At 42.5% G+C, this 23,627-nt stretch overlaps 1 protein-coding gene and 1 long non-coding RNA gene across 9 annotated transcripts in view; one reads left to right on the top strand and one right to left on the bottom strand.

Moving 5' to 3' along the window:
- LOC141127900 (uncharacterized) overlaps window positions 1-12,060 on the bottom strand; it is a 192,385-nt gene extending 180,325 nt beyond the window's left edge. For 2 of the 4 annotated variants that reach the window (XR_012241606.1, XR_012241608.1), the window contains exon 1: window positions 11,774-12,045. This is a non-coding gene — a long non-coding RNA (uncharacterized lncRNA). Of the gene's footprint in view, window positions 1-11,773 lie in introns of all 4 variants that reach the window. The other 2 variants (XR_012241605.1, XR_012241607.1) reach the window with 2 other exon arrangements.
- The window catches only part of LOC141127898 (interleukin-1 receptor type 1-like), an 88,164-nt gene extending 66,029 nt beyond the window's left edge, over window positions 1-22,135 (top strand). For all 5 annotated transcript variants that reach the window (XM_073614770.1, XM_073614768.1, XM_073614769.1 and 2 more), the window contains 3 exons: window positions 7,600-7,743; window positions 13,380-13,541; window positions 19,168-22,135. In XM_073614770.1, coding sequence (XP_073470871.1) covers window positions 7,600-7,743; window positions 13,380-13,541; window positions 19,168-19,535 — 674 coding nt within the window. In that variant the 3' untranslated portion in view covers window positions 19,536-22,135. The remainder of the gene's footprint in view (window positions 1-7,599; window positions 7,744-13,379; window positions 13,542-19,167) is intronic.
- Window positions 22,136-23,627: the final 1,492 nt, after the last annotated feature.

Genomic DNA, 23,627 nt, shown 5'->3' with positions numbered 1-23,627 from the left:
CCTGGCAAGAGACGACAGCACACCAAAACTCACAGACCGGGCAAGGAGGGCATTAATCAGAGAGGCAGCACAGAGACCTAAGGTAACCCTGGAGGAGCTGCAGAGTTCCACAGCAGAGACTGGAGAATCTGTACATAGGACGATAATAAGCCGTACGCTCCATAGAGTTGGGCTTTATGGCAGAGTGGCCAGAAGAAGGCCATTACTTTCAGCAAAAAACAAAATGGCACATTTTGAGTTTGCGAAAAGGCATTTGGGAGACTCCCAAAATGTATGGAGGAAGGTGCTCTGGTCTGATGATGCTACAATTGAACTTTTTGGCCATCAAAGAAAACGCTATGTCTAGCTCAAACCCAACACATCACATCACCCAAAGAACACCATCCCCACAGTGAAACATGGTGGTGGCAGCATCATGCTGTGGGGATGTTTTTCAGCAGTAGGAAACTGGTCAGAGTTGAGGGAAAGATGGACGGTGCTAAATACAGGGATATTCTTGAGCAAAACCTGTACCACTCTGTGTGTGATTTGAGGCTAGGATGGAGGTTCACCTTCCAGCAGGACAATGACCCCAAACACACTGCTAAAGCAACACTTGAGTGGTTTTTAGGGGAAACATGTAAATGTGTTGGAATGGCCTAGACAAAGCCCAGACCTCAATCCAATAGAAAATCTGTGGTCAGATATATAGATTGCTGCTCACAAGCGCAAACCATCCAACTTGAAGGAGCTGGAGCAGTCTTGAAAGGAGGAATGGACAAAAATCTCAGTGGTAAGATGTGGCAAGTTCATAGAGACTTATCCTAAGCGACTTGGAGCTGTGATAGTCGCAAAAGGTGGCTCTACAAAGTATTGACTTTAGGGGGGGTGAATAGTTATGCACATTGACTTTTTCTGTTATTTTGTCCTATTTGTTGTTTGCTTCACAATAATAAAAAAAAATCTTCAAAGTTGTGGGCATGTTCTGTAAATTAAATTATGCAAATCCTCAAACAATCCATGTTAAATCCAGGTTATGAGGCAACTAAAAACAAAAAATACCAAGGGGGTGAATACTTTTGCAAGGCACTGTATTACAGCTTACCAATCACTAGATGCAGTGGCTGCATTAGCTTTCTTTCTTTAGGCTGTTCCCCTCTGTTTTCAACTGGTGATTTTGCCAGTAACAGACATCCTGTATTAGACTGCCCCTCACTCTGGATGAAGGAGCAGCAGAGACACCCTTGGGCAGCAACATTGGCAGTCTGGGGGGGGGGGGAGTAGTGTTAGATGCACTAGCAGATTTAGACACACTAACAAATTGAAGCCAAACTCCAGCTAATACTTTATAAGCAGTTACAGCAACAGTTTTGTTCCTTTTGGGATAAAGGTTTTACATAAATAAATAAAAGCTGATCATTGTAAGCACTCCTGCCAGTGGTAAATGGCTTGTCGCAACACTCTAACTGTTGAATTTGAATGCAAACTTGTTCTGTTAAAAAACAACAGACTTACTGGTCAGAACACCAGGTGAGAATAAAAGAAAGAAAGCCTAAAAAAAAATCACACACAAGAATTGATAAGCTGCAATATAATAAATGTTTGCTTTTGGATTTAATATAGGGTGACCACATTTCCAAACTGCCCCCCCCCAAAAAAAAGATGATTTTTGATACCTTTTTTGCCAATTTGTAGAAAAACAAAAGCAAACAGTGGTCAATACTTGGTCCAGCGTACCGGATTTCGTCGGACAATTCGATCGTGTGTGGGCTCCAGCGGACTTTGTTTTCCCAAAAGTTTGACGGACTTAGATTTGAAACATGTTTCAAATCTATCCAAAGGACTCGAGTCCGGTCGAAAAGTCCGCTCGTCTGTATGTTAGTCCGACGGACAAAAACCGACGCTAGGGCAGCTATTGGCTACTGGCTATGAACTTCCTTGTTTTAGTCCGGTCGTACGTCATCACGTATAAATCCGTCGGACTTTGGTTGATCGTGTGTAGGCAAGTCCGTTCATTCGGAAAGTCCGTCGTAAAGTCCGCCGGGCAAAGTATGCCGTAAAGTCCGGTCGTGTGTACGCGGCATTAGTGACAGCGGCGTACTTTGTACATCACCCATCCCATCAGGGACACTTCATTTCGCGAGAGCACTACATTGAAGTTATGCTAGAGATTGCTATAAACATAGCTGCCTGTGCATTTTTCAGTATTTTGCAATTGCGCACCTCACACCATCACTGGCTACCTAAAACAGATCATACTTCTAAATGTGTTGGACATCTCTTAATGGTAGAGATGGGCCGAACACCCCCCTGTTTGGTTCTCAGCAGAACTCCTGTTAACTCCGTTCTAACCCAAACAGCGAACCCCATTGAAGTATATGGGAGCCAAACAGGAAAGATCAAAAGTGCCCATTTTGAGTGCTTATATGCAAGTAATTGGCCATAAAAGGAGTATTGGGGTCCGGGTACTGCTCTGGAGGTCATGTATCAATGCCTAGTTTTTTAGGTGCAGTGATTTTAATGATGCGTAAAGTGCAACAAAAAAAACAAAAAATTCCTTTAAATATAGTGCCTGGGGGGTCCCCTTAGTCTGCCTGTAAAGCAGTGCGTCTGTAGCATGCATAGAACATGCTGCAGCAAAAGTAAAATTTCTAAAGGAAAAAAAAAAAAACTAGTCAAATCACATTTAAATTGACTCAAGGTTGCAATTGCCGGCAAATGGCTATTTTAATCCATACCTGACCCTTATCTGAGCAAGCAGCCTGGCAGGTCAGTAAAGGGGGGGGGGGGCGAGTGAAGGCAGCCCCCTCCTGAACCATACTATACCACATGCACTCAACATGGGGGGGGTGCTTTGGGGGGGTGCTTTAGGGTGGGGGGATCTGCCCCACCCCAAAGCACCTTGTCCCCATGTTGATGGGTCTCTTCCCCACATCCCTGATGGGGAGCTGAGAGACTAGTTCTCCATCAGGTCCACTCCAATTTTGAATGACAGTGCACAGCAGTGGGTGAATTGGAAAGCCACTGTTGGACTGAATAGCGGCTATGGATCCATCCACTGCTATGTGCTGTCAATTGAAAGTGGAGTGGACCTGATGGGGAGCTAGTCTCTCAGTCCGCCACTCCTAGTATAAAAATACTCACCCATGCTCCTGTCAGTGTAACTGGCACAGTGGCTGTGGAGGGAGGGTGGGAGTTCACTCGGGAAGGAGTGTGCAGTGTGGAAATTCTTTCCCCAGTGCAAACACAGACATTTATGAATTTTCTCTTTTTTACCTTTTTTATTTAATAAATATTTTAAGAGATAATGCACAAGGCTGGTGCGCCCCTTTTTCTCTTTTCTCTCGTTGTTTACTAGGATTCCCCGTCCTTGAGGGCAGCAAGGCCTGTGTTGTTGTACTAATCGTATGGTGATCCACTTGTGCGCAGGAGTCGTTTTTTCTTTTTACATTGATGAATTCCCCTGAATATATTTTCTGAAAGTAGAGGCCTTGTAGAATAAAAAAATGTTTTTTGCAATTTTTATGTTGCACAATATTTGTGCAGCTGTGTATCAAATGCATAATTTCAGTAAAAAAGTGCACTAAAATGAATTTTGGTGTAAACTAACACAATATAATTCCCATTTTTTTGGTAAGATTTAAAAGAGGCGTTGCATCCAGTAATAAGATACCAAACATGTAAAATTGTGTGCGCCCATAATATTGCAAAAAACTACTGTATCTGTATGATTGATGATTTAAAAGCATTTACAACTTATCAGTTTAGCATTAATCATGAATTATGGCCCTCAAACTATTTCTCTCACTTAACCTCCCTGGCGGTATGATTATGTCAGATTTTTGCATCTCAAAGCTGTACAATTATTTTGCATAGAAATTTGGCGTTTTATATTGTAGGCCTGTCATTCTTAGTAATAAAACGCTTAGATCTGTCCACCAAGAGTCTAGTAGATATCCTGGGTATGATGAAGTTAGAAACACAAAATCATAAATTATAATATAATAAATAACTATAAATTATAAAAAATAATAATATAATAATAATAAAATTAATTTCCCCACGATTCACTATCGCTCAATTCTGCAAGTGTTCTAATTTACTATCGCTGTTTTCTAGCTGGTCTAAAACCACTTTTGACGTAAAAGGACACTTTTTGGTTGCTATGGACAATATCAAGTTTCCAGGCAGAAAGAACAGTATATATAATATATAAAACTGCATGCAGGGCATTGGACAAAGCACTAGGGACAAAAGGGATGTGAAATGATTTCATCCAGTGATCTGTAAGATTACACTGTACTGTATAAATTATGATTGTTCACTTTTTTGAATTTGCCGCCGTGCTCTGCCCCTGTGCGTCCCGGCGCTCACAGGGAACGGAGCCGGGCACAGAGAGGCTTTGGGCGGAGGACAGAGCCCGCAGACACAGTGGGGGAACATCGCAGGATCCTGGGGTATAAGTATACTGCACCAGGATCCTGCAATGCAATCCCGAGTGTGGATCGGGGTTACCGCTAATGGTGCTGAAATTTAACCCCGAGCCACACTCGGGAAAACCGCCAGGGACATTAAACGTTTGTGCTGATACCTCACACACATGGTGCAAACTTGTTCTACATACATCTGTGCACCCTATGCGCATGTTTGTATTTGTGGGTATGTGCAGGGCAATTGGGTTACATTTATTTTGTTTTTTTTTATTATTATATATTAATTTTTCCTCCTATGTGATCGCATTGGACAGGTGACAGGTTCTCTTTATGAAGACATTGGGGTCTATTAGACCCCAATGTCTCCCCTGCCCTCCAATACAGCTGTATGGATCACTTTTACATGACGGATGGGAGCTGGCTGAACAAAACAGTAATAAGCTCATGGCTGCTACAGCAGCCACAAGCTTATTGTATTGTTATCTAAAGTATTGAAAAAGAATCAGTCTCCTGCCCTGCCAGACAGAGCTGTGCTGTGTGACAGAGTTATCTAAATCTTAGAACCAGATACAGACACATTTTTTGGCAGGTAAAACAGCTTATTTGTATGTATTTCATCTATGTATATAGCTTTTGCCTGGAGTTCAGCTTTAAATGCATATATTTAAAGTGGAGGTAAACTTCACTTTTGAACTTGTACCTACTAAGGCTTACTTGTAGGTACAGTGAATATCTCCTAAACTTGCACTGTTTAACCACTTCAGCCCCAGAAGAATTTACCCCCTTCCTGACCAGTGCTTTTTTTTTGCGATTCGGCACTACATTGATTTAACTGACAATTGCGCGGTCGTGCGACGTGGCTCCCAAACAAATTTGATGTCCTTTTCTTTCCTACAAATAGAGCTTTCTTTTGGTGGTATTTGATCACCTCTGTGGTTTTTATTTTTTGCGCTATAAACAAAAAAATAGCGTCAATTTTGAAAAAAACGCATTATTTTTTACTTTTTGCTATAATAAATATCCCCCAAAAATATTTAAAAAAACATTTTTTTTCCTCAGTTTAGGCCGATATGTATTCTTCTACATATTTTTGGTAAAAAAAAATTCACAATAAGCGTTTATTGATTGGTTTGCGCAAAAGTTATAGCGTTTACAAAATAGGGGATAGTTTTATGGCATTTTTATTATTAATTTTTTTTTTACTAGTAATGGCGGCGATCAGCGATTTTTTTTTTTTTTTATTGTGACTGGGACATTATGGCGGGCACATCGGACATTTTTGACACAATTTATACAGCAATCAGTGCTATACAAAAGCAGGGATTCCTGTGTAAATGACACTGGCAGTGAAGGGGTTAACCACTAGGGGGCTAGGGAGAGTTAAGTATGTCCTAGGGAGTGTTACTAACTGTGGGGGGGCGTGGCTACGTGTGACACATCACTGATCTCTGCTCCCGATCACAAGGAGCAGAGATCAGTGACACTGTCACTAGGCAAAACGGGGAGATGCTTGTTTACATCAGCATCTCCTCGTTCGACCTCTCCGTGAGGCGATCATGATTATCCCCGTGGCGATCGAGTCCGCGAGGACCCGCGACCCGACTTACGGAGCTCCTAGGCGGCGCACGCAATGGCACGGTGGCAAATCCAAAGGGACGTAGGCTACGCCCACTTAACCAGCCGTGCCATTCTGCCGACGTACATTGGCGTGCGTCGGTCGAGAACCGGTTAAGAGATATTCATAAGGGATGCTGCTGGTGACACCACCACTGCATGCTCTCTGAAGGGACGGCATCCCGTGTCCACGAACCTGGAAAGGAAGAAAAGGTGAAGATGACAGTGCTGGGGATCCGTGAAGGCACTGCGCGGGAGGGATTCGCTTTACAGGTAAGTCTGTCACAATGTGCTAGTATGCGGTACATACTAGTACATTATGACAACCCTGCAGGGGGGCTACTTTACTTTACTTGTTGTTACAAACGAAAATTACATTCAGTCCAATGAAACTGAATTGAATTTAAAATACTGTATGTCTAAGTATTAAATATTAAATATTACTAATGCTATTGATCAGTAAGAATATACATATAAGTTACCTGTTCCTACATACATTTTTTTAGCTGAAGGTTATTTCATAGCCAAAACCTTTAAGAGTGAGTTAATAAGGATAAAAGAGAATTGGCAAATTAAAAAGAGAAAACTGGGTATTCCTAGCTACCCTCCCCCACTAAGCATAAAGAGAGTTTTTGTCGCTTGCCCTTCAGCTGTGACCTTGTTATTTGGTTTATATATATTGGATCATCCATGGGCTTGAAAACCTCTTGTGTCTTTTGGTATATTGTCCAGTTTCTCATGGGCAATGATCCACAATAGTTTGGCATTTATAGTAATGGCATTAAGCTCTGCGTTTCCAGGCTCTTGCTAAATTTTAGCTTCTACCATAATAGAAAGAGGGTAGCCTGTTAAGGTTCTGGAATTCAATGCATGAGCTCATTTATTAAGGTTGTGTGTAGATCGTTAGGTATGCTGATGTTGGTTATAGTTTAAATTAGTAGATAATATTCTGGTCCAAAACCATTTGATCTTGGGACAAGCCCAGCAGGTAAGGTACATGAAGCCTAACTGCCTAGGGAGGCATCAGGGAAAAATTTGAGAGTTTGGCTGGTACTAGATACCATTTGGATAAGACTTATTATATATTGCCTCATTAGGAGATTTGTTAAATATGTTCACATTGGTTCAATTTGCCCCAGTTTTCCAAATCTATATCAGTATCTGAATCTAATGCCCATGCCATCTTGTAAGATAGGCTGTCCAATACCTAGTATAATTGTTACTATAATGAAGAGAGGCCTCCTCTTTGAATGGATGCCCCAATTTTTGAAGGATGCCATTGTGTTGGCCTTCTTTTTCTATATTGAGGAAGTGGAGAGTTTGGTGCATCTAAAACATTTTAGAAGGAGGCATATCAAGTTTGTTAATAATTTTTTCTTGTGCATAAATTTACATATTCTCCCCTGTGTATTCATAACTTATATTGGTTAGGCTTCATGTTGTCGAAATGTCCATTTTGTGTCTTTAATTTTTTTTTAATAAAGTAAATTTGTTTAAGTAACAAACTGTGGGTTCTTTTCAAACAATTAAATGTATTTGATTAATTAATTGTATTTTATTTTAATCTCCACAGGTCCTAATTTACAGGGACTCTTGATTGCAATATTTGTGACAGCAGCGTTTTTAATTATTACCACTATAATCATCATTAAACTTTTTAAAGTTGACCTTGTTCTTTGGTACAGGAGTTCCTGTTTTTCCCATCCTCACCAAAATGGTATGTTTTAATACTAGTAACTGCAATAGCAAGGGGTAATATAAAGGGAATAATACGGATAAGGATGATCCACTTAATGAGGCTGATTTACTTTAGGAATTAAGTCATGTAAACTTTAAATCAATCAAAATCTGAAGCAAACAATAAGTCAAATAATGAAAATAAATCATAATCATGACATTGGCAACTTTCCAACACGTACAGTATATATGCTACAATGTAAGATTGTCTTGTCTTTGCTTGATCAGTATTTTGTATGTAAAAAAAAAAGATGATATGAAGTAAAAGATCAACAACAGACTACCAAAACATTATGACATTTTTAGTTAGTCGGTTCTATATCTTAATTGTATGACGGTGTTAATTTTGGCATCAAATTTAAATTTAGTTTTACTTTACTTTAGTTTTTAGTTTTAATCACATTTTAGTCATCTGCAATTGTTTTAGTTTTAGTCATATTTAGTCAACTAAAATCTGCAGTATATTTTAGTCGACTAAATTCTGCAGTACATTTTAGTCTACTAAAATCTAATGGGTTTAGTTAAAGTGTAATGCATTATTTAAGCATTTCTCTAGAAATTCCAAACTCATTATATACTCCTGGAGTAAACAAAAAAAATCTAATACCATGTTATTATTTATGGTATTAAGATTTGAACAAACTATACAGACACTCTGAACAGTAGTCTGAGGGGGCCCGTAATGCACACAGTGCTCTGGACAGTCTGAGGAGGCCTATAATGCACAAAGTGCTCTGGGCGGTAAGGCCTGTAATGCTAACAGTGCTCTGGTAGTGTCTGAACTTACAACTTCAAAAAACTCGCCAAACCTCTTAATAAATACCTTGGACTGTCTGCTTTCCAAAAAAGGAATCATTTGGGGGATGTTTGTACTGTCCTGTCATTTTAAGGCCAAGATAGGCAGTCAGTACATCAGGATTGATCAATTTTCAAATATATATACCATAGTTTTTTGACGCCATAACTTTTTCACAGACTATGTAATATACACTGGTTTGGGTTATTTTTACCAAAGAAATATAGCAGACTACATTTTGGCCAACATTTATGAAGAAGGATTATTTGTATGCAAATAATGCATGATGGGGGGGGGGGGGGGGGGGCAAAAGGCAAAAATGCACCTTTGCCTAAAAATCTCCTGTGCGACAAGTACATGACAATTTCTTCTATATCAATCCGCCGGGCAGACCGGGACTGTCATGTTCTTGTCGCACAGGATATCACTGCGCAGTGGCACCCGAAAGTGGAGAAAGTGTCCGCTTGACAGGGAAAAGTTATTTTTTCTTTTAATTGCTACAGCTTGCAGATCAGTCTTCTCTCTGCCTCCGCCCTCCCCCTTCCTTCCCTGCTGAACCGGCCGGACCTACCTCAAAAGAAGTACCCATGCAGCAGGCTGGGAACAGCAGTATGGGCTGCCCCCACCCCTCTGCCTCAGCCCACCCCCTTCCTTCTGGGGAATTCTCTGACTGGGATGGCTCTCCAGCCCCATTGCAGCCGGACCCCAGGACCAGTAGCCCAGCTCCAAAAGCCAGGCCCGTTGTCCCAGCAGCCAGACCCCTGGCCCCAGCAGCCAGACTCCAGGACCAGCAGCCCAGCTCCAGCAGCCAGACCCTTGGTCCCAGCAGCCAGACCCTTGCTCCCAGCAGCCAGACTCCAGGACCAGCAGCCCACCTCCAGCAGCCAGACTCCAGGACCAGCAGCCCACCTCCAGCAGCCAGACTCCAGGACCAGCAGCCCACCTCCAGCACCCAGACTCCAGGACCAGCAGCCCACCTCCAGCACCCAGACTCCAGAACCAGCAGCCCACCTCCAGCAGCCAGACCCTTGGCCCCAGCAGCCAGACCCCTGGCCCAAGCAGCCGGCCCTAGAAGCCAGACCCCTGGCCCCAGCAGGCAGACTCCAGGACCAGCAGCCCAACTGCCGCAGCCAGACCCTTGGCCCCAGCAGCCAGGCCCTAGCAACCAGACCCCAGGGCCAGTAGCCCGACCCCAGCAGCTGCGTGATCAGGCTGCATGTCATTGGGCACTGGTATAGCTGCATTTTATTGGGGGGGAGGGGGTCGGCACCGGCGCGAAGTGTCACCTCCCTGACATGAGTTTGAAACCTCCCTGAAATACGTTTTTGCAGGTTGGGATGTCTGGTTATGCATTCCCTTCGTCCCATCACTGGCTGGCATAAGAGAGAGGACGCGGAATTAGGGGACGGAAAACGGGCGTTTTAAAATTCCAAATCCCCAGCAAGTGACTGGAGATTCATATTTGTCTGCCTCCCCATCCTGGTGCCCTGATTAGCCCTATTAATATGGGTATTGTATTAAATTATTTCTATGTATATCTCTATAGGTTGTGTGTGTGATTAGGAGGCCACATTCTCCTCCCTCTCTGCAACTTAGCACTTTGCCACCTGACAAGCAGAGGACACACATTCTCTATCACATAATATGCGCTTTATACACCGACTGTACTATGCACGTCTACTACACTCTGTATGGTCACCTCAGCATTCCACATACACACACACATACACACACACACAGCATGTCATGCCTGTATTCATACACATACAGGGAACTGGGCTGCTGCTGCTGAGGTAAACTGAGGCTGTGTACTGTGAATAAGGGAATCCATGGTAGCTGGGTATAGTACATAATAGGGGCCACACTTGGTGTCATACATAGAATGTCTATGAAAATGGGGGCTACACTGGGTTCCATATATACAGAGACCACACTGGTGCCATACATAAGCTGTCTGGAAACAGGGGCCATAACTGGGTGCCACATATAGGATGTCTATGAAGACAAGGGGTATACACTCTGGATGTCATGCATACACAGGCCGCAGAGGGTGTTATACACAGGCTGTCTGTGAAAACAGGGGCCATGCACAATGACAGTGCCCTAATCCTGAGGTAACATGCATACACAGATAACCCTCCACACTCAGACACGTCAAATATAGGAAAATGTCATTACACTGTACACAGCAGCCCCGTGTTCTTTTACAGAAGATGTACACCATCATCCAGGGGTCCTGATGCTGGTCAACTTTGGGACCATTGTTCAAATCCTGCCCCTTGTCTCCACAGACATACAAAAGTAGTTGTTTCTATTTCCATAGTGTAAGGATAGGCAGTGAACACCAGCAGATCCTGGTATAAATGGGTCTCATGTACAAATGGCAGGTTAGTAATGGTGGAATAAGTGCCTTCCCTGTCCTGTAAAGCTTGCAATCTAATCTGGAGGCAGGAAATGACACTAGTGAAGGAGTCATGGGTGATCTATAGGGCTATAGGGCTATACATATAAAAACATATGCCTCAGTGTTCTCCTGATTTCTGAACACTTCACAATCCTCCACACTTCTCCTCACACTTCAGTCTGTGCAAAACACTACTGCAGCACACACTCCTTTATTTTTATTACTGTCCCATGTAACACCTGACATTCCCCCAACCATAGGAGAGTTCACATTACACTATGAGGGGAGACAGGTTCTGCAGGTGGAGAGCAGTGCCTCCTATCTATCCTCCCTTCCCCATCAATAAATCAGCAATGTGAAAGGCAGACCTCTGGTCAAGGCAATGGTCAACAAAGACTAAATAAATAAATAAGGCAAGCCCATGTGGTCACAGTGCCTGGCCAAGTAAAAAAAATAAAATAAAAACAAGATATCCATGTATGTGCAGGACACTGATAACGTGAGCTGTGCGCTGTGCAGCTTCTACTGCTGACCATCATCCTCACAGTGTACTGTGTGTGTGTGCCATGTCAGTGGAATCAGCAGATCTTAAATCTTACAGTGTTCTGTTCCTCAGCCCCAGGTGAATCCTTTTTTTCATATCCTTCATATTGCCCAATCTACAGTGCGTGCTGTCTGAGTGGAGACTGGAGAATGAGTTAGAGGCGAGCAGGGTAGTGTGTGTGGAGTGGCGGATCGCGGCTGTCAGAGTGTGTCAGTCAGGAGAGGAGAGGGAGACTGAGTCCCACAGCACACTTAAATTAGCCTTACTTTGCCCAGAATCACGCTGCTCAGCTTCCTAATCCACCACAGGTACAGCCAGTCTTACAGTCCACAGCACAATGAGCCGAGAAACCGGAAATGCCGCAAAAAGCACCGCCCACTGTCCTCTGGTCCCTGTCAATAAAAATAAAGCACAGGGGGCCAGAGACAAATGATTGGAGAGTGGGAATGTTTGCGGGCGCATGGCTTGTGCCCTGAACACTCCCTAAACACGGGAAAATCAACTTTCCATAGACCGCTGTGTGTCCGGCGCCTGGTCACCCTTAAAGTGACCACTTTTTTTTGTGAATAGCTGGAGGGGGGGCAAAGCCCGTGCGCCTCCTATGGACGGGTCGCCATTGGTCTGAACCCCCCCAACCATGGTGGAGCAGTGGGCCATGTAGAGCGTCCTATCATAGTGCCTCTGCTGCAGGGGGCGCAGAAAGCATCCTGTGGATTGCCCACCATGACAAAATGTGGTGATGGCGGCATGCAGCGGTCATCTTTGGAGCCATATGTGCCCTAGTGGCCAGAAAATTGAGAAGCCAAGCATGTAAGGAGGGGGGAAGATCTTGGGATGCCACACACAAAAACTTTGAATGCAGACCACCCAAGGACAGCCTCCCAAGGCCAAAAGGAACTCCTAAGCCCACAATTTCTGAGATCAGAAACATGGACTGTACTTGCCAAACAAAGCCAGTCTTCCCCGCAAAATGAAACTCCTAACAAAAGACCAATGGACCTATGCCCCCCTGTCATGAAAAGTGAATCTGAGAGACCCATGCACCATCTAAAAAAGACAAACAACGTTCCTAACAATAATTCCTAACATTTGGTGTCTGTCATGTGCTGCTGCCGCCATTGCGGGTAAGGTTACCCGGCAGTGTAGCCTTTCGGCTTCACGCCGGAAACCCTACTGCACATGCGCAAGGCCTGCACCTCTCTCCTACTGGCCCGGCGGCATGGGAAGGAGCAGGGAGCCCCAGCTGTGACGTCAATAGCCACGGCTGAGGCTCCTGGAAGTGGGAGAGGATAACTGTCAAAGACAGGTATCCTGTCCCCTCGAAAGGTGCCAATTGTGGCACCGGAGGGAGGAGGAATCAGATAAGCGAAAGTTGCACTTTTGAGTGGAACTGTGCTTTAATTGCAGAGTTGGGCTTTTCCTCGCCCAGTTTTGGGCATCCTACACATCTTTTTCTATTCCAGTTAATAACTGTGTTTAAACCGATATATGAAATTGATTATCATTGGAACCTGCTTGGTATAATTGGTTAATCATACACCTGATTTTAAAACTACAAAATCCTTGACTTTGTGCAAGTGTACAAAGTGTGCAAGTATAAAAATTGATGCTGGTTTGAAGCCAAAGAGTAGTCACACCAAATATTGATCTGATTTTAGATTAGATTCTTTTGTTTGCTCACTTTGCATTTTTTAAATTGATAAAAATGTATTTCATCTGTGTTTTAAGATTATTGACTGTTGTACTGTTGATTTATTGAATTCTAACAGGGGGCAACTAGCTAATGAGAAAAGCCACTTCATGTGATTCTGATTTGGAAACCTATCTAGTCATTACGACTTAATTAATTTAAATGTGACATTATATTTGCAGATGGCAAGATGTATGATGCCTACATTATGTATCCAAAAAATGCCATTGGAAACTGTGCATATGACATGGACTTATTTGTGCTCAAGTTGCTTCCTGAAGTTCTTGAAAAGCAGTGTACCTATAAACTGTTTATTCTTGGAAGAGATGATTTACCTGGGCAAGGCAAGTGTCCTTAAATAATATTCTCTGTTATATTGATTTCCACACACTGATAGTCACCCATTTGTTTCTTCTTTACTTTTGGCATTAGCTAAATGGACGTTTTCTAAAAGTTTATATAGATAAGGTTTTGGATGGAAGAGAAAAAGATAACTATGGGGTTGATTCCAAAAAATGAAGAGTGCAAAATCTAGTGCAACTGTGCATGGTAGAAAATCAGCTTCTGACTTCAGCTTGTTCAATTAGGCTTTGACAGAAAAAAAAAAATTGGAAGTCGATTGGTTTCTATACAGAGCTGCACCAGGTTTTGCACTCTCCAGTTTTATGGAATCAGCCCCTAGGTGTCTTATGAATATTTCAGGGATTATTTACTTGCATGGGCTGCACCCATTCTTCAGTCCTGTCAAAAGTTTTTTTGATTGGCTTCAATTGTTTTTGCTTATTTTGTGTTCACAGCTTATGTAATAGCCAGAAGCTGCTTTTCTTTAATGTCCATTGAGTAACATAGGAATTCACAAACTGCTGCCTACAGGAGGTTGAGACACTGGCAAGCAGAAAAAAGTAAGCCTGCTCCATATAACCCCTTCTCTACCCAGCATGCCCCAGTGTTTGCTAGCGTCCTAAGAGGTTGGACATCTTTTCTTTAGCCTTTTTTTTTATTTTTCCTTGGTGACAGTCAAGATCCTTGTTATACCACTGCAAGATTTCTTCCTCTGCGACTTCATTCAAAATCTCTTGCTACAACACTGCTTGAGCTAGTTTCTACACAACAGCTATCTGGAGCTGGCTCCTCAGCACTAGCTTTAGAGACCATACCCAGACCCAGCTGGACTGGATTTGTGAGGCTACCCCAGAATATGACCTTTCAGTGTTGGGCTTTGCATTGTTGCTCTTCCCAGACCTTAGGGTACAGTGTTAGCTGAAGAGAGCTTTCTGAATCCAGAGCTATGGCATAGCTCCAGGTGTGACCCTGTCTCTGAAGACACACTTAGCCTTAAGTTTTAAGCTGGCCATACATGGATTGAAATTTGCTGGTTCAGGAGGGACCAGCCAAATTTCGTTCCATGTATGGGCAGGCTGATTGTACCCAGGTCTATCCATCGATCAACTTGGGTGCAACGAGCCTGTTGGATTTTTCTACATACAATTACTGCCACTGGCTATAGCCACTAGCATTAATCATTGTATTCTGTCAGCCAGGAAGGCTCCTTGTGCTCTCTACTGGCAAAATACAATAACGTTGTGGGAGGCATTTCCCTCATCAACACTAATGCTGCGTACACACGATCGCACATTCCGACAACAAAATTCATGTTTTTTTTCCGATAGATGTTGGCTCAAACTTGTCTTGCATACACACAGTCACACAAATCTTGTCAGAAATTCCGAACGACAAGAACACGGTGAGGTACAACACGTAAGAGAAATTATAAAGTTCAATAGCCAGTTTGGCTCTTCGAGCATGTGTGGATTTTTTTTTAGCGTCGGAATTCTGTACACATGATCGGAATTTCCGAAAACGGATTTTGTTGTCGGAAAATTTGAGATCCAGATCTCAAATTTTGTTTGTCGAAAATTCCTGACAGACAATGTCCAATGGAGTCTACACACGGTCGGAATTTCCGAAACAAGCTCCTATCGAATATTTCCCATCAGAAAATCCGACCGTGTGTACGCGGCATAACTGTTAATGGGGGAATCAAGCGAGTGGTAGAATGAAAGAAAATCGTATCATCTGGGCTGCTTAAGCCTTAGACTGGTTGGGGTGAAGCACCGGGAGCTACCTCACTACTGCACCATTTGGCATTGTTTGAAATTTCCACCACTGATCATTTATAGTTAAGGCTGAAGTATTGAATGCTTATGTAATTCATTGGGTAGAGTGCTATGCGCATGCTCTTCACATTCTCTTTCCTGCCTTTCAGCCTGGAGGTAGTATCATCTTACTGCTGCTCCTGCTCTTGAAGCACCACAGACATCTCTATTCAATTTGACTGCCCACCTACAGTGACTGTGTCCCCTCCAGCCACATGAAACCCTCATCAGCACCAGCTGCCTGGGATTGGGGGTACTCGAGGCCTTGCCTCACATGGGCCTAGTTGCATTACTGCTATTCAGACACAACATGTATTTGCTAAGACAGAGGACAGTCCTGTTGCCAAGAGTGACTTCAACCCATACTCCCCTCTAGTGGTTCAGGGGGCACTTATCCGGTACCCTCAGAAGGTTCATCCTCCTCAGAGTCTAACTCTTCAGGTGTGGCCGAGGCCTCCCCCATGTCCACAGGATCCTTGCTTAAGAAGTTCACTTTTGTGAGGTTTTAATTCCTTCCTCATCTGTAAGGATTATTTTCCCTCCCTCTTTCTTCTGCATTTGTAGGGTGTTGAGTGAACCCTCCCCCAGTGGTGTCTCCCACCCAGTCCTTTTCAGATTCCCCTTCTAAGTTTGGGAGCCTTGACTCAGAGAAGGATGATGTGATGGTCTCTGTAGACCAAGAAGTTCTTGGCTTTATCTGTTAATCTGTTGAACTGAATGGGTGGTATTCCCCCCCCCCCCGAAAGAACTCCCCTTACTGGTGGGTCCCCATACCTGGCACTTCACTTTGGCTCTTTTGAACAGACAGTTCCTGTTTTATCAGCCTTTTGTAACTTGAAGCTCTAACCTGGTCCTTGCAGGGCATCACTTATGTGTTGATGTGCCTTCCCATCTGGATGGGCCTGAGGGCTTTCCCTGTGACAAGTCAAATACTCTAGTCCCTTCTCACCAGATGACACAGAGTGTGCTACGCTTGGTTGACTTATATTTTGTAGGGACAAAGTATCACCTTTTGGCTTCCCTCTAGCAGTAGTCTCTGCAAGGAAGATGAAGGATTTGACTTCTGGGTGGTCTTCATCTTCTGCTGGGAAGACAGTTTTCCTGTGTTGTATTGTAGGCAGGCAGAGGACGCTGGAATCCTGCTGCTGGCATACCCTGAGGGGGATAGGATACATCACTGGAAGATAGGTCCTCTTGTTATGGCTGACATGCAGCTTTTTGAGGAAGTTACTTTAGATTTCTTCCATGTTTCTGTCTCCAATCAAGTAGACATCCTCAGCAATGTGGCTAAGGTTTGTGCCCCTCATTCCTTGACTAAAGATGCTGCTTTGGACCAAGGCAGATCATTTTGTTCTATAGGACCATGAACCCTGGATAAGTAGGTAAGTTGCACAGTTCTTCTGTCATACTCAGGGACATCCGCAAGTGTTTTTGTGGATGGGTCCCTGCTCAACACTATGTACTCCGGAGTCCTGTGCATCAGTCTGGGTTGGGTTTTTTTTCCCCCCACCTACTCTTTTGTGGGTGTCTGCTCACTCTTCTCCCTCTTCAGTCTAACCTGAGAGTGTACATTTCAGGCTGTTTTATCTATGATCCTTTAGGGCTGGTTGACAATATATTAACACATCAGGTTCTCACAGCTCACATCTTCTAAGTGGTCAACAGTCTGATACAGAAACTTTGGCAGTGACTGCTGTGTCCTGATCTGGTACACTAGGTTGATCCTCTGGGGTCTCCTCTTGAGTCTAGTAGTCCTGCTGTTTAGATGTAGGCATTGGAACTTCAGATACTTGGTATTTTAGATGGTTCCCAAATTCTTTGTGCAGTTTTACTGCTCTTGAATGTCCCAACTGTTTTTGAATTTCTGTGTCCTTCACTGGATGATCATAAATTAAGATATTTTCTATTGGAGTCTGTTGAGGGACATGGCTCCTATTCCTTCTGTGTTTTCTTGAACTTGCTCTTGGCATTGATTTCCTCACAAAACTGAGGCATGCTTGGTAAAAGAGTGGTTATACAGGGGCTGGATTTCGTTTTTTCATTTTGCAAGTGTCACAGCCTCCTGTAGGCAGCAGTATAATCATAATGTTTCTGATTTCCTTTGTCTCTCAAATAGAAAAAGAAAAAGATTTTACGATAAATACAAAAATCATAACTTTTGATCTCTTGCTCATACAGTATTCACTACTGATGCTTTCTATCCATAAACCCAGCATCTGTTGTTTTCTCTGTTGACCTACATTGTATTCCAGCATCACAATGTTTTCAAGCAAGCCCTGTCATTGCATTACAAGGCCAGGATAAAAAGCAGGGGTATAGTCCTCATAAGGCTTTTCCACTCCTCTATAAATAAGTCCCTACTGTTAGGTGTATGTAGCACGACCCCCTTAAGGGACTGTTTGGAATCACCTGCTCATCTACACTGCCATGACCTGGTGAACATTCCAACCCACCTGACACTTTGGGTTCAGACATCCTTGTACCACTGTAAAGTAATAAATCAGACAACTCTGTGTATTTATGTTTGAAAAATATTTACTTGAACCAATTAAAGGGATATTGTCACAAAAAGGAGGAGATAGATCAGCTGAGTTTTAGGCAACAGCGCCAACTCAGCAAAGGAATTCCTCTGAATGATACAAGGCAAAATATTAACAAATGAACAGTATGTTATACACACTTAAAGAAATAATACTATCCCCTAAAAAGATGAATACAGCTAACAGATTGTACTGACACTCTGCAGAAGATGGAACCTGGCCAGCCTATAACTGTTACCCTAAGGAGAGATTAGGCCTAGAAGTAATAGTATAATGGCCCTTGTATCAGTTATTGCATTAATGTCCCTGTTGCAGATCTGATAGTCTTCACCGGTACTTTGGAGCTCATTAACTGTAATCCGATTAGGTGTAGTGGGAAGCAATAGGTTTCTTGTAGTGAGAAAGGCTAAAGATGTCTAAGCACAGTGTTCAAATAGGTTCAGTAAAGTATTCCTAGGGTAGAGATATCTGTGCAAGGTGTCCCAGTGAAACCATGACAAAGGATGGGTAAAGGTTGGGCGATTGCCCTCTCACCAATGACCAGGCCGATATGATGTCTTCTGGACAGTAACTTGTGTAGCGACACTCGTGCAGCGGATCCGCCGTCTCGATCTCCCGATGTGAAGCTTGGTACACCAACTGGCAGGCAACCAAGGTGGTGCTGGATGGACGTCCGATGACAAACGGCAAAGCTAGGCACCTCTGGTACAGGTTGGAAGATCTATCTCGCATCAGGCCCAGAAGGGAAGAGAGCTCCGCTCGGGCTTTTGCTTCTTTTATAGCTACTCCCAGCAATCTTCTTAATGGTAGTAAAGATCCCTGGGATATGTAGTCCAGGCACATAATCATGCAAAGCAAATATCAGTCAGGAGAACTACTCATCCCACAATCCCTTTTGTTTGGCACAAATGATGTCACCTGTTACACTGATCACTAGAGGGACATGTGATGCATGGAAATGCCAGAGGGTACTGTACTTTATGATTGTAGTCCATATAGCTAGATGTATTATATATTTCATTCGGCAATATTAGTTACAGGATTTCTCTTCTATTCTTGAATTAGGCATGATATACTCTGAGTATGTGTTGAACAGAAATGCAGTATATATCATGCATAACTGTCAGTCATTTAGGTCTAAAATAACCTAATCTTCCAAATATCCAGAACTAAATACTATATAAAAACATTTGTTAGCAGTGCGTGTTTATATTTTTATATTCAGCTTTTTAGTCTTTTCTATATGAATAAAACCCCTTGTTATGTGATTACAGCAATTGCAGACCTAGTTGATGAAGCCATTTCACAAAGCAGAAGACTCATTATTGTCCTGGGACAGGTTTCCAATGAAACTAACCTTGGAGTAGACTTTGAACAAAAAATCGCCATGTATGATGCTTTGATCCGGAATGAAATAAAAGTAATACTGATTGAGATGGAAAAAATAACTGATTGCACTTTTATGCCAGAGTCCATTAAATATATCAGACAGAAACAAGGTGTTATCCGATGGAAGGGGACATTCACAGAAGCTTCACTATCTCCAAACACAAGGTTCTGGAAAAATATACGATACCGGATGCCTCCAGCTCCATGTCATTCTGACAAAGATTTGGATTACATAAGCACAGAGAATTTATGACAATGATATGAACTAAGACAACTCTGACTTCAAGTTACACTATAAACGTACATTCATGAAGAATTCTTCAAAATATGGACAGATTACTGAATACAGTATTAAACCTTTAACTGGCATTTATTAAAGCTTAAGTTTAGTAAAATATATTTTCTTTAAATCAGCATCAGGGATGGTACTTACATTATGAATCAAGTGTCTCTTGTGCTCGTGACTGCTATGTTCATTGAAAAATTTTCAATCCTCTGCCCCCCTGGATACCCGCATAGCTGTGATCTTTCAGTGCTGCGAGGTTAATGCAAGCCACTGTGCCTGTCATGGGCCCTAATCAAAAGTGCTGACTATGTCTGCCCTTTCCGCCTCTATGCTCAATTTATAAAAGCTGTACATTATCTTCGCACAATAAAAAGAGCTCTAAGAATAGAGGACGGGTGGATGAATGAAGGGTGTGTCTCCTAGAGTGCTTTTCATTGCGGGGAGCGATAGTATGTATTACATAGTTGGCACTTTTGAGCCTGTGACAGGTCCAGCAGCTCGAACTAACCCTTGCAGCATCAGAAGATCATAGCTGTGGGAGTATCCGGGGGTACAGAGGAATGAAGATTTCAACAAACATAGCAGCCATCAGCACAAAAATATTTAACTTGAGCTTTAAGGATTAAAGACATTTTCATGTGACAATACTACAATCCAACATTTTTAGAAGCTATATTACTGTATATTATCAGTTCAATAGAAAATTATACAAATGCAGCCATTGTATATCTACGTCCTTTAATTTACAGCTATACCTAAGCAAGGTTCTCATCTATCTCCAGTCAGTCATGGATCCAGGTCACCATTCCTAAGTCCTATGCTGCTCAAAGCTGCTCACTTCAGCTAGCCAAGCTCCAGGCTTCATCACTTCTCCTTACTGTGAATATAGAAATGCAAGCCGCCCACGGTGGCAGCAACACTCCACCAGTTCCTCTCTTTTGATGTTTTTGACTCACATTGGGGCCTAGTTGTACAGCTATTAATTGTAGTTAACATTATGATTAAATCTTAGTAGGCGGTGAAATCTCAGTGAAGAATGAATGGGTGGAGTGTCTCTGCCACTTGTTCAATAAAGTTTAAATGTGTGATTTTTGGCATTGTGTGAACATAAAATATGCATAAAATGGAATACATGAGCTTAGAAATGATGAAATAATTTTTATGTTATAGCTCAAAGTAGTTAAATAAGACAATTTATATAATGTTACTGTTTTTGGCATCATCTACTACACTTATGCCTGTTGGTAAATCTTTTACATTTTTACCATTTAACTGAAAGATGTCCAACAAGCGCCAATAAAGCTCCCACATTTAGTATCCCCCATATGCTCAGACATCTAGGGCGGGCACATAGGACAGCTCCAAGGTAGACAGGACCAATAGGGCTGATCCTAACAGAAACACTATGAAAATTTTGTGACATTGCTGCTTTCTTCGTTTTTTTAATAGGAACTGGCAAGTGAATAACAGATTTTTTTTCTGATAGTACACTTTACCTTCACTTAAGGTAATACATGTCATATTACTATGATGGGTGGGCAGCAAAGTTTGATCTTCTCCTCTCTCCTCTTATTATAGATTGCTTCCTCTAGGAAGTCAATTTGTGGTTATATATTATAATTCTGTACATCACAGAAATTTGTATTACATTGAATACAAAAGAAACCCAGTGTCTTTTACCTTGGGGTTGCTTGTCAGCATGTTAAAGTATATTTAAAGCCCAAACTTTTTTTTTTCATTTTAAATAAGTAAGGGGTGGTTAAAATCACTGTCAGTTTTTTGCCGTTTGTCCCATTAGGAAGATTTCCCTTCACTTCCTGTCTTGTAGTAAGAGGATAGCTTTCCAATATGGGAAAAATTCCTTCTTAGACAGTCGTTTTAGGATCAAGAGTCCCCAATCGGGAGATTTCCCCTCTTTTCCTGTTTTATTGGCAACTCAAAATTGTAGACAATTAGAGAGCGTGAATCTCCCTAACAGGTACATGGAGTGCACTAAAAATCCAGAAGGGGTTCATAGCACAATAGTGTATAATAAAAAGCATCGTTATACTGTCAATGCGCTGAAAAACATAGGTCATATCTGATTGGCAGCTTTCTGTATAAATATGTATAAATTTACGAAAGGTTAATATTTAGAAACATTCTATTCAAACACTGCATTGGCAATTTGAAAGCATGCAGTTGGTTTTTGAATGGAAAATGCAGCGTTTGAAAAGAAAGGGCTGCATTAGACCTGCTTTTCCTGCAGTTTAAACATATTCTATTATGACAACCGGCTTCCAAAGAAATGCACTGCAAAGCAGGTTAAACGCAGCCTCTGAACTGCCATGTGTACTGCTGACCTGTGTTTGAGGTTCATTCAAAATGCATGTCAAATGCAGGAAAACAATGCCATCAACATAAGCCCTTGGAGCTCTTTCAAACATGCGGACCGTTCAGGTCAGTTTTTCAGGCAGACCTGAACGGACGCTCCATGTGTCTCCATGGAGCAACAGATGTCAGCATTGACATGTCCGCTGACATCCGATCCCCTCCAATCTGCTAAATGCAGACAGATGGAAACCCTATTTTCCATCCGACTGGCGGATCAGATGAAAACAGACAGGCGGCCTGTTTTCATCCGATCCCCCATAGAGGAGAGCGGGGCTGACAGGTCTGTCCCTGCACAGTGAGTAGAGATGGACCTGTCATCCGCCGGCTCAGCGGGGATCAGCGGAGCGATCCCTGCTGAGCAAGTGGAGTCCTTCAAAAAGGACAGCCCCGTGTGAAAGGGGCCTAATACTGTTGACTTTGTCATCACAACATAATTAATTCTTACAAATAATCATTAAAGCGGTATTAAACCCAACACCAAAAATGTAATATATTGCAGTTACCAATTATTAGAGGTGTTGACTGCATTAGTTTTCTTTTTAGGCTTTTTTCTCCTCTGTTTTCACCTGGCGGCCTGACCAGTAGCACACCTCCTGTATTAGGGGGCCTACACTCTGGATGAATAGAGACACATTTGGACAGCAGCATTGTCAGTCTGGGGGGAGGGGAGTATTAGATAAATTAGCAGATTTAAATACACTAACAAATGGAAGCCAAACTCCAGCTCACATTGCAGTTACACAAGCAGTTATAGCAACAGTTTTATTTCTTATGGGGTAAAGGTTTTACACGAATAAATAAAATCTGATCATTGTAAGCACTCCTGTCAGTGGTAAATGGCTTGTCGCAACACTCTAACTGTTATATTTGAAGAACAATTTGCTTTGTTGATAAATAACTGGCTGGATTACTAGACGAAAATAAAGAAAAGAATGCTTAAAAAACAAACAAATGCAGCCATCACATTTAAGAATATGTAAGCTGCAATATAACAAAATGTTTGCTTTTGGGTTTAATACCGCTTTTTGACTGATAACCCATGACTTAAAGGATGCTGTAACTGTATGTACATGGACTATTTGAAGTATTTTGTAATATGTAAAAGACAGGCAGACTATTATGCAGGGATTAACTGTTTTGCAGGATGTAAATAATTCTTAACGTTCAGTAGCTTTATTATTCTTTAAAGCGGTTGTATACCTTTTTTTGTTTACCTACAGGTAAGCCTATAATAAGTCTTACCTGTAGGTAAAAAAAATATCTCCTAACCCTGTACGGTTTAGGAGATATTCCACTCGCAATGAGCCGCTGACTGCAGCGGCGCATGCGCACAGGGGATTCTCGGCTGAAAGCCCGGCAGCCGCCTGGATTTGCCGGAAAAAAGTCTCCCGCGCGCAAGCGCGGGAGTGACGACAACACGGCTCCGGCCACTCACAGCGCCGGAGCCACGATACCCGGAGGGCACGCCGAGGGGAAATGTCAGCTCCCTCGGCGTGGACCGGGTGAGATGCCGGCGCCTCGTTCTAAGGTAAGTATCTCATAATGAGCTAGTATGCGTCGCATACTAGCTCATTATGCCTTTTCCCTTACAGGTGTAGGGAAAAAAAAAAAGACAGCGGGTTTACTACCGCTTTAAGCATTTTACTTGTATGTTGCATATGTTGTCTGATTTGAGTCCCTCCTGTC

This window comes from Aquarana catesbeiana, linkage group LG02 (assembly GCF_042186555.1).
Source record: "Aquarana catesbeiana isolate 2022-GZ linkage group LG02, ASM4218655v1, whole genome shotgun sequence".
NCBI classification, from domain to species: domain Eukaryota; kingdom Metazoa; phylum Chordata; class Amphibia; order Anura; family Ranidae; genus Aquarana; species Aquarana catesbeiana.
Note: the sequence above shows the minus strand (reverse complement) of the source record. Positions and strands in the feature narration are given on the sequence as shown.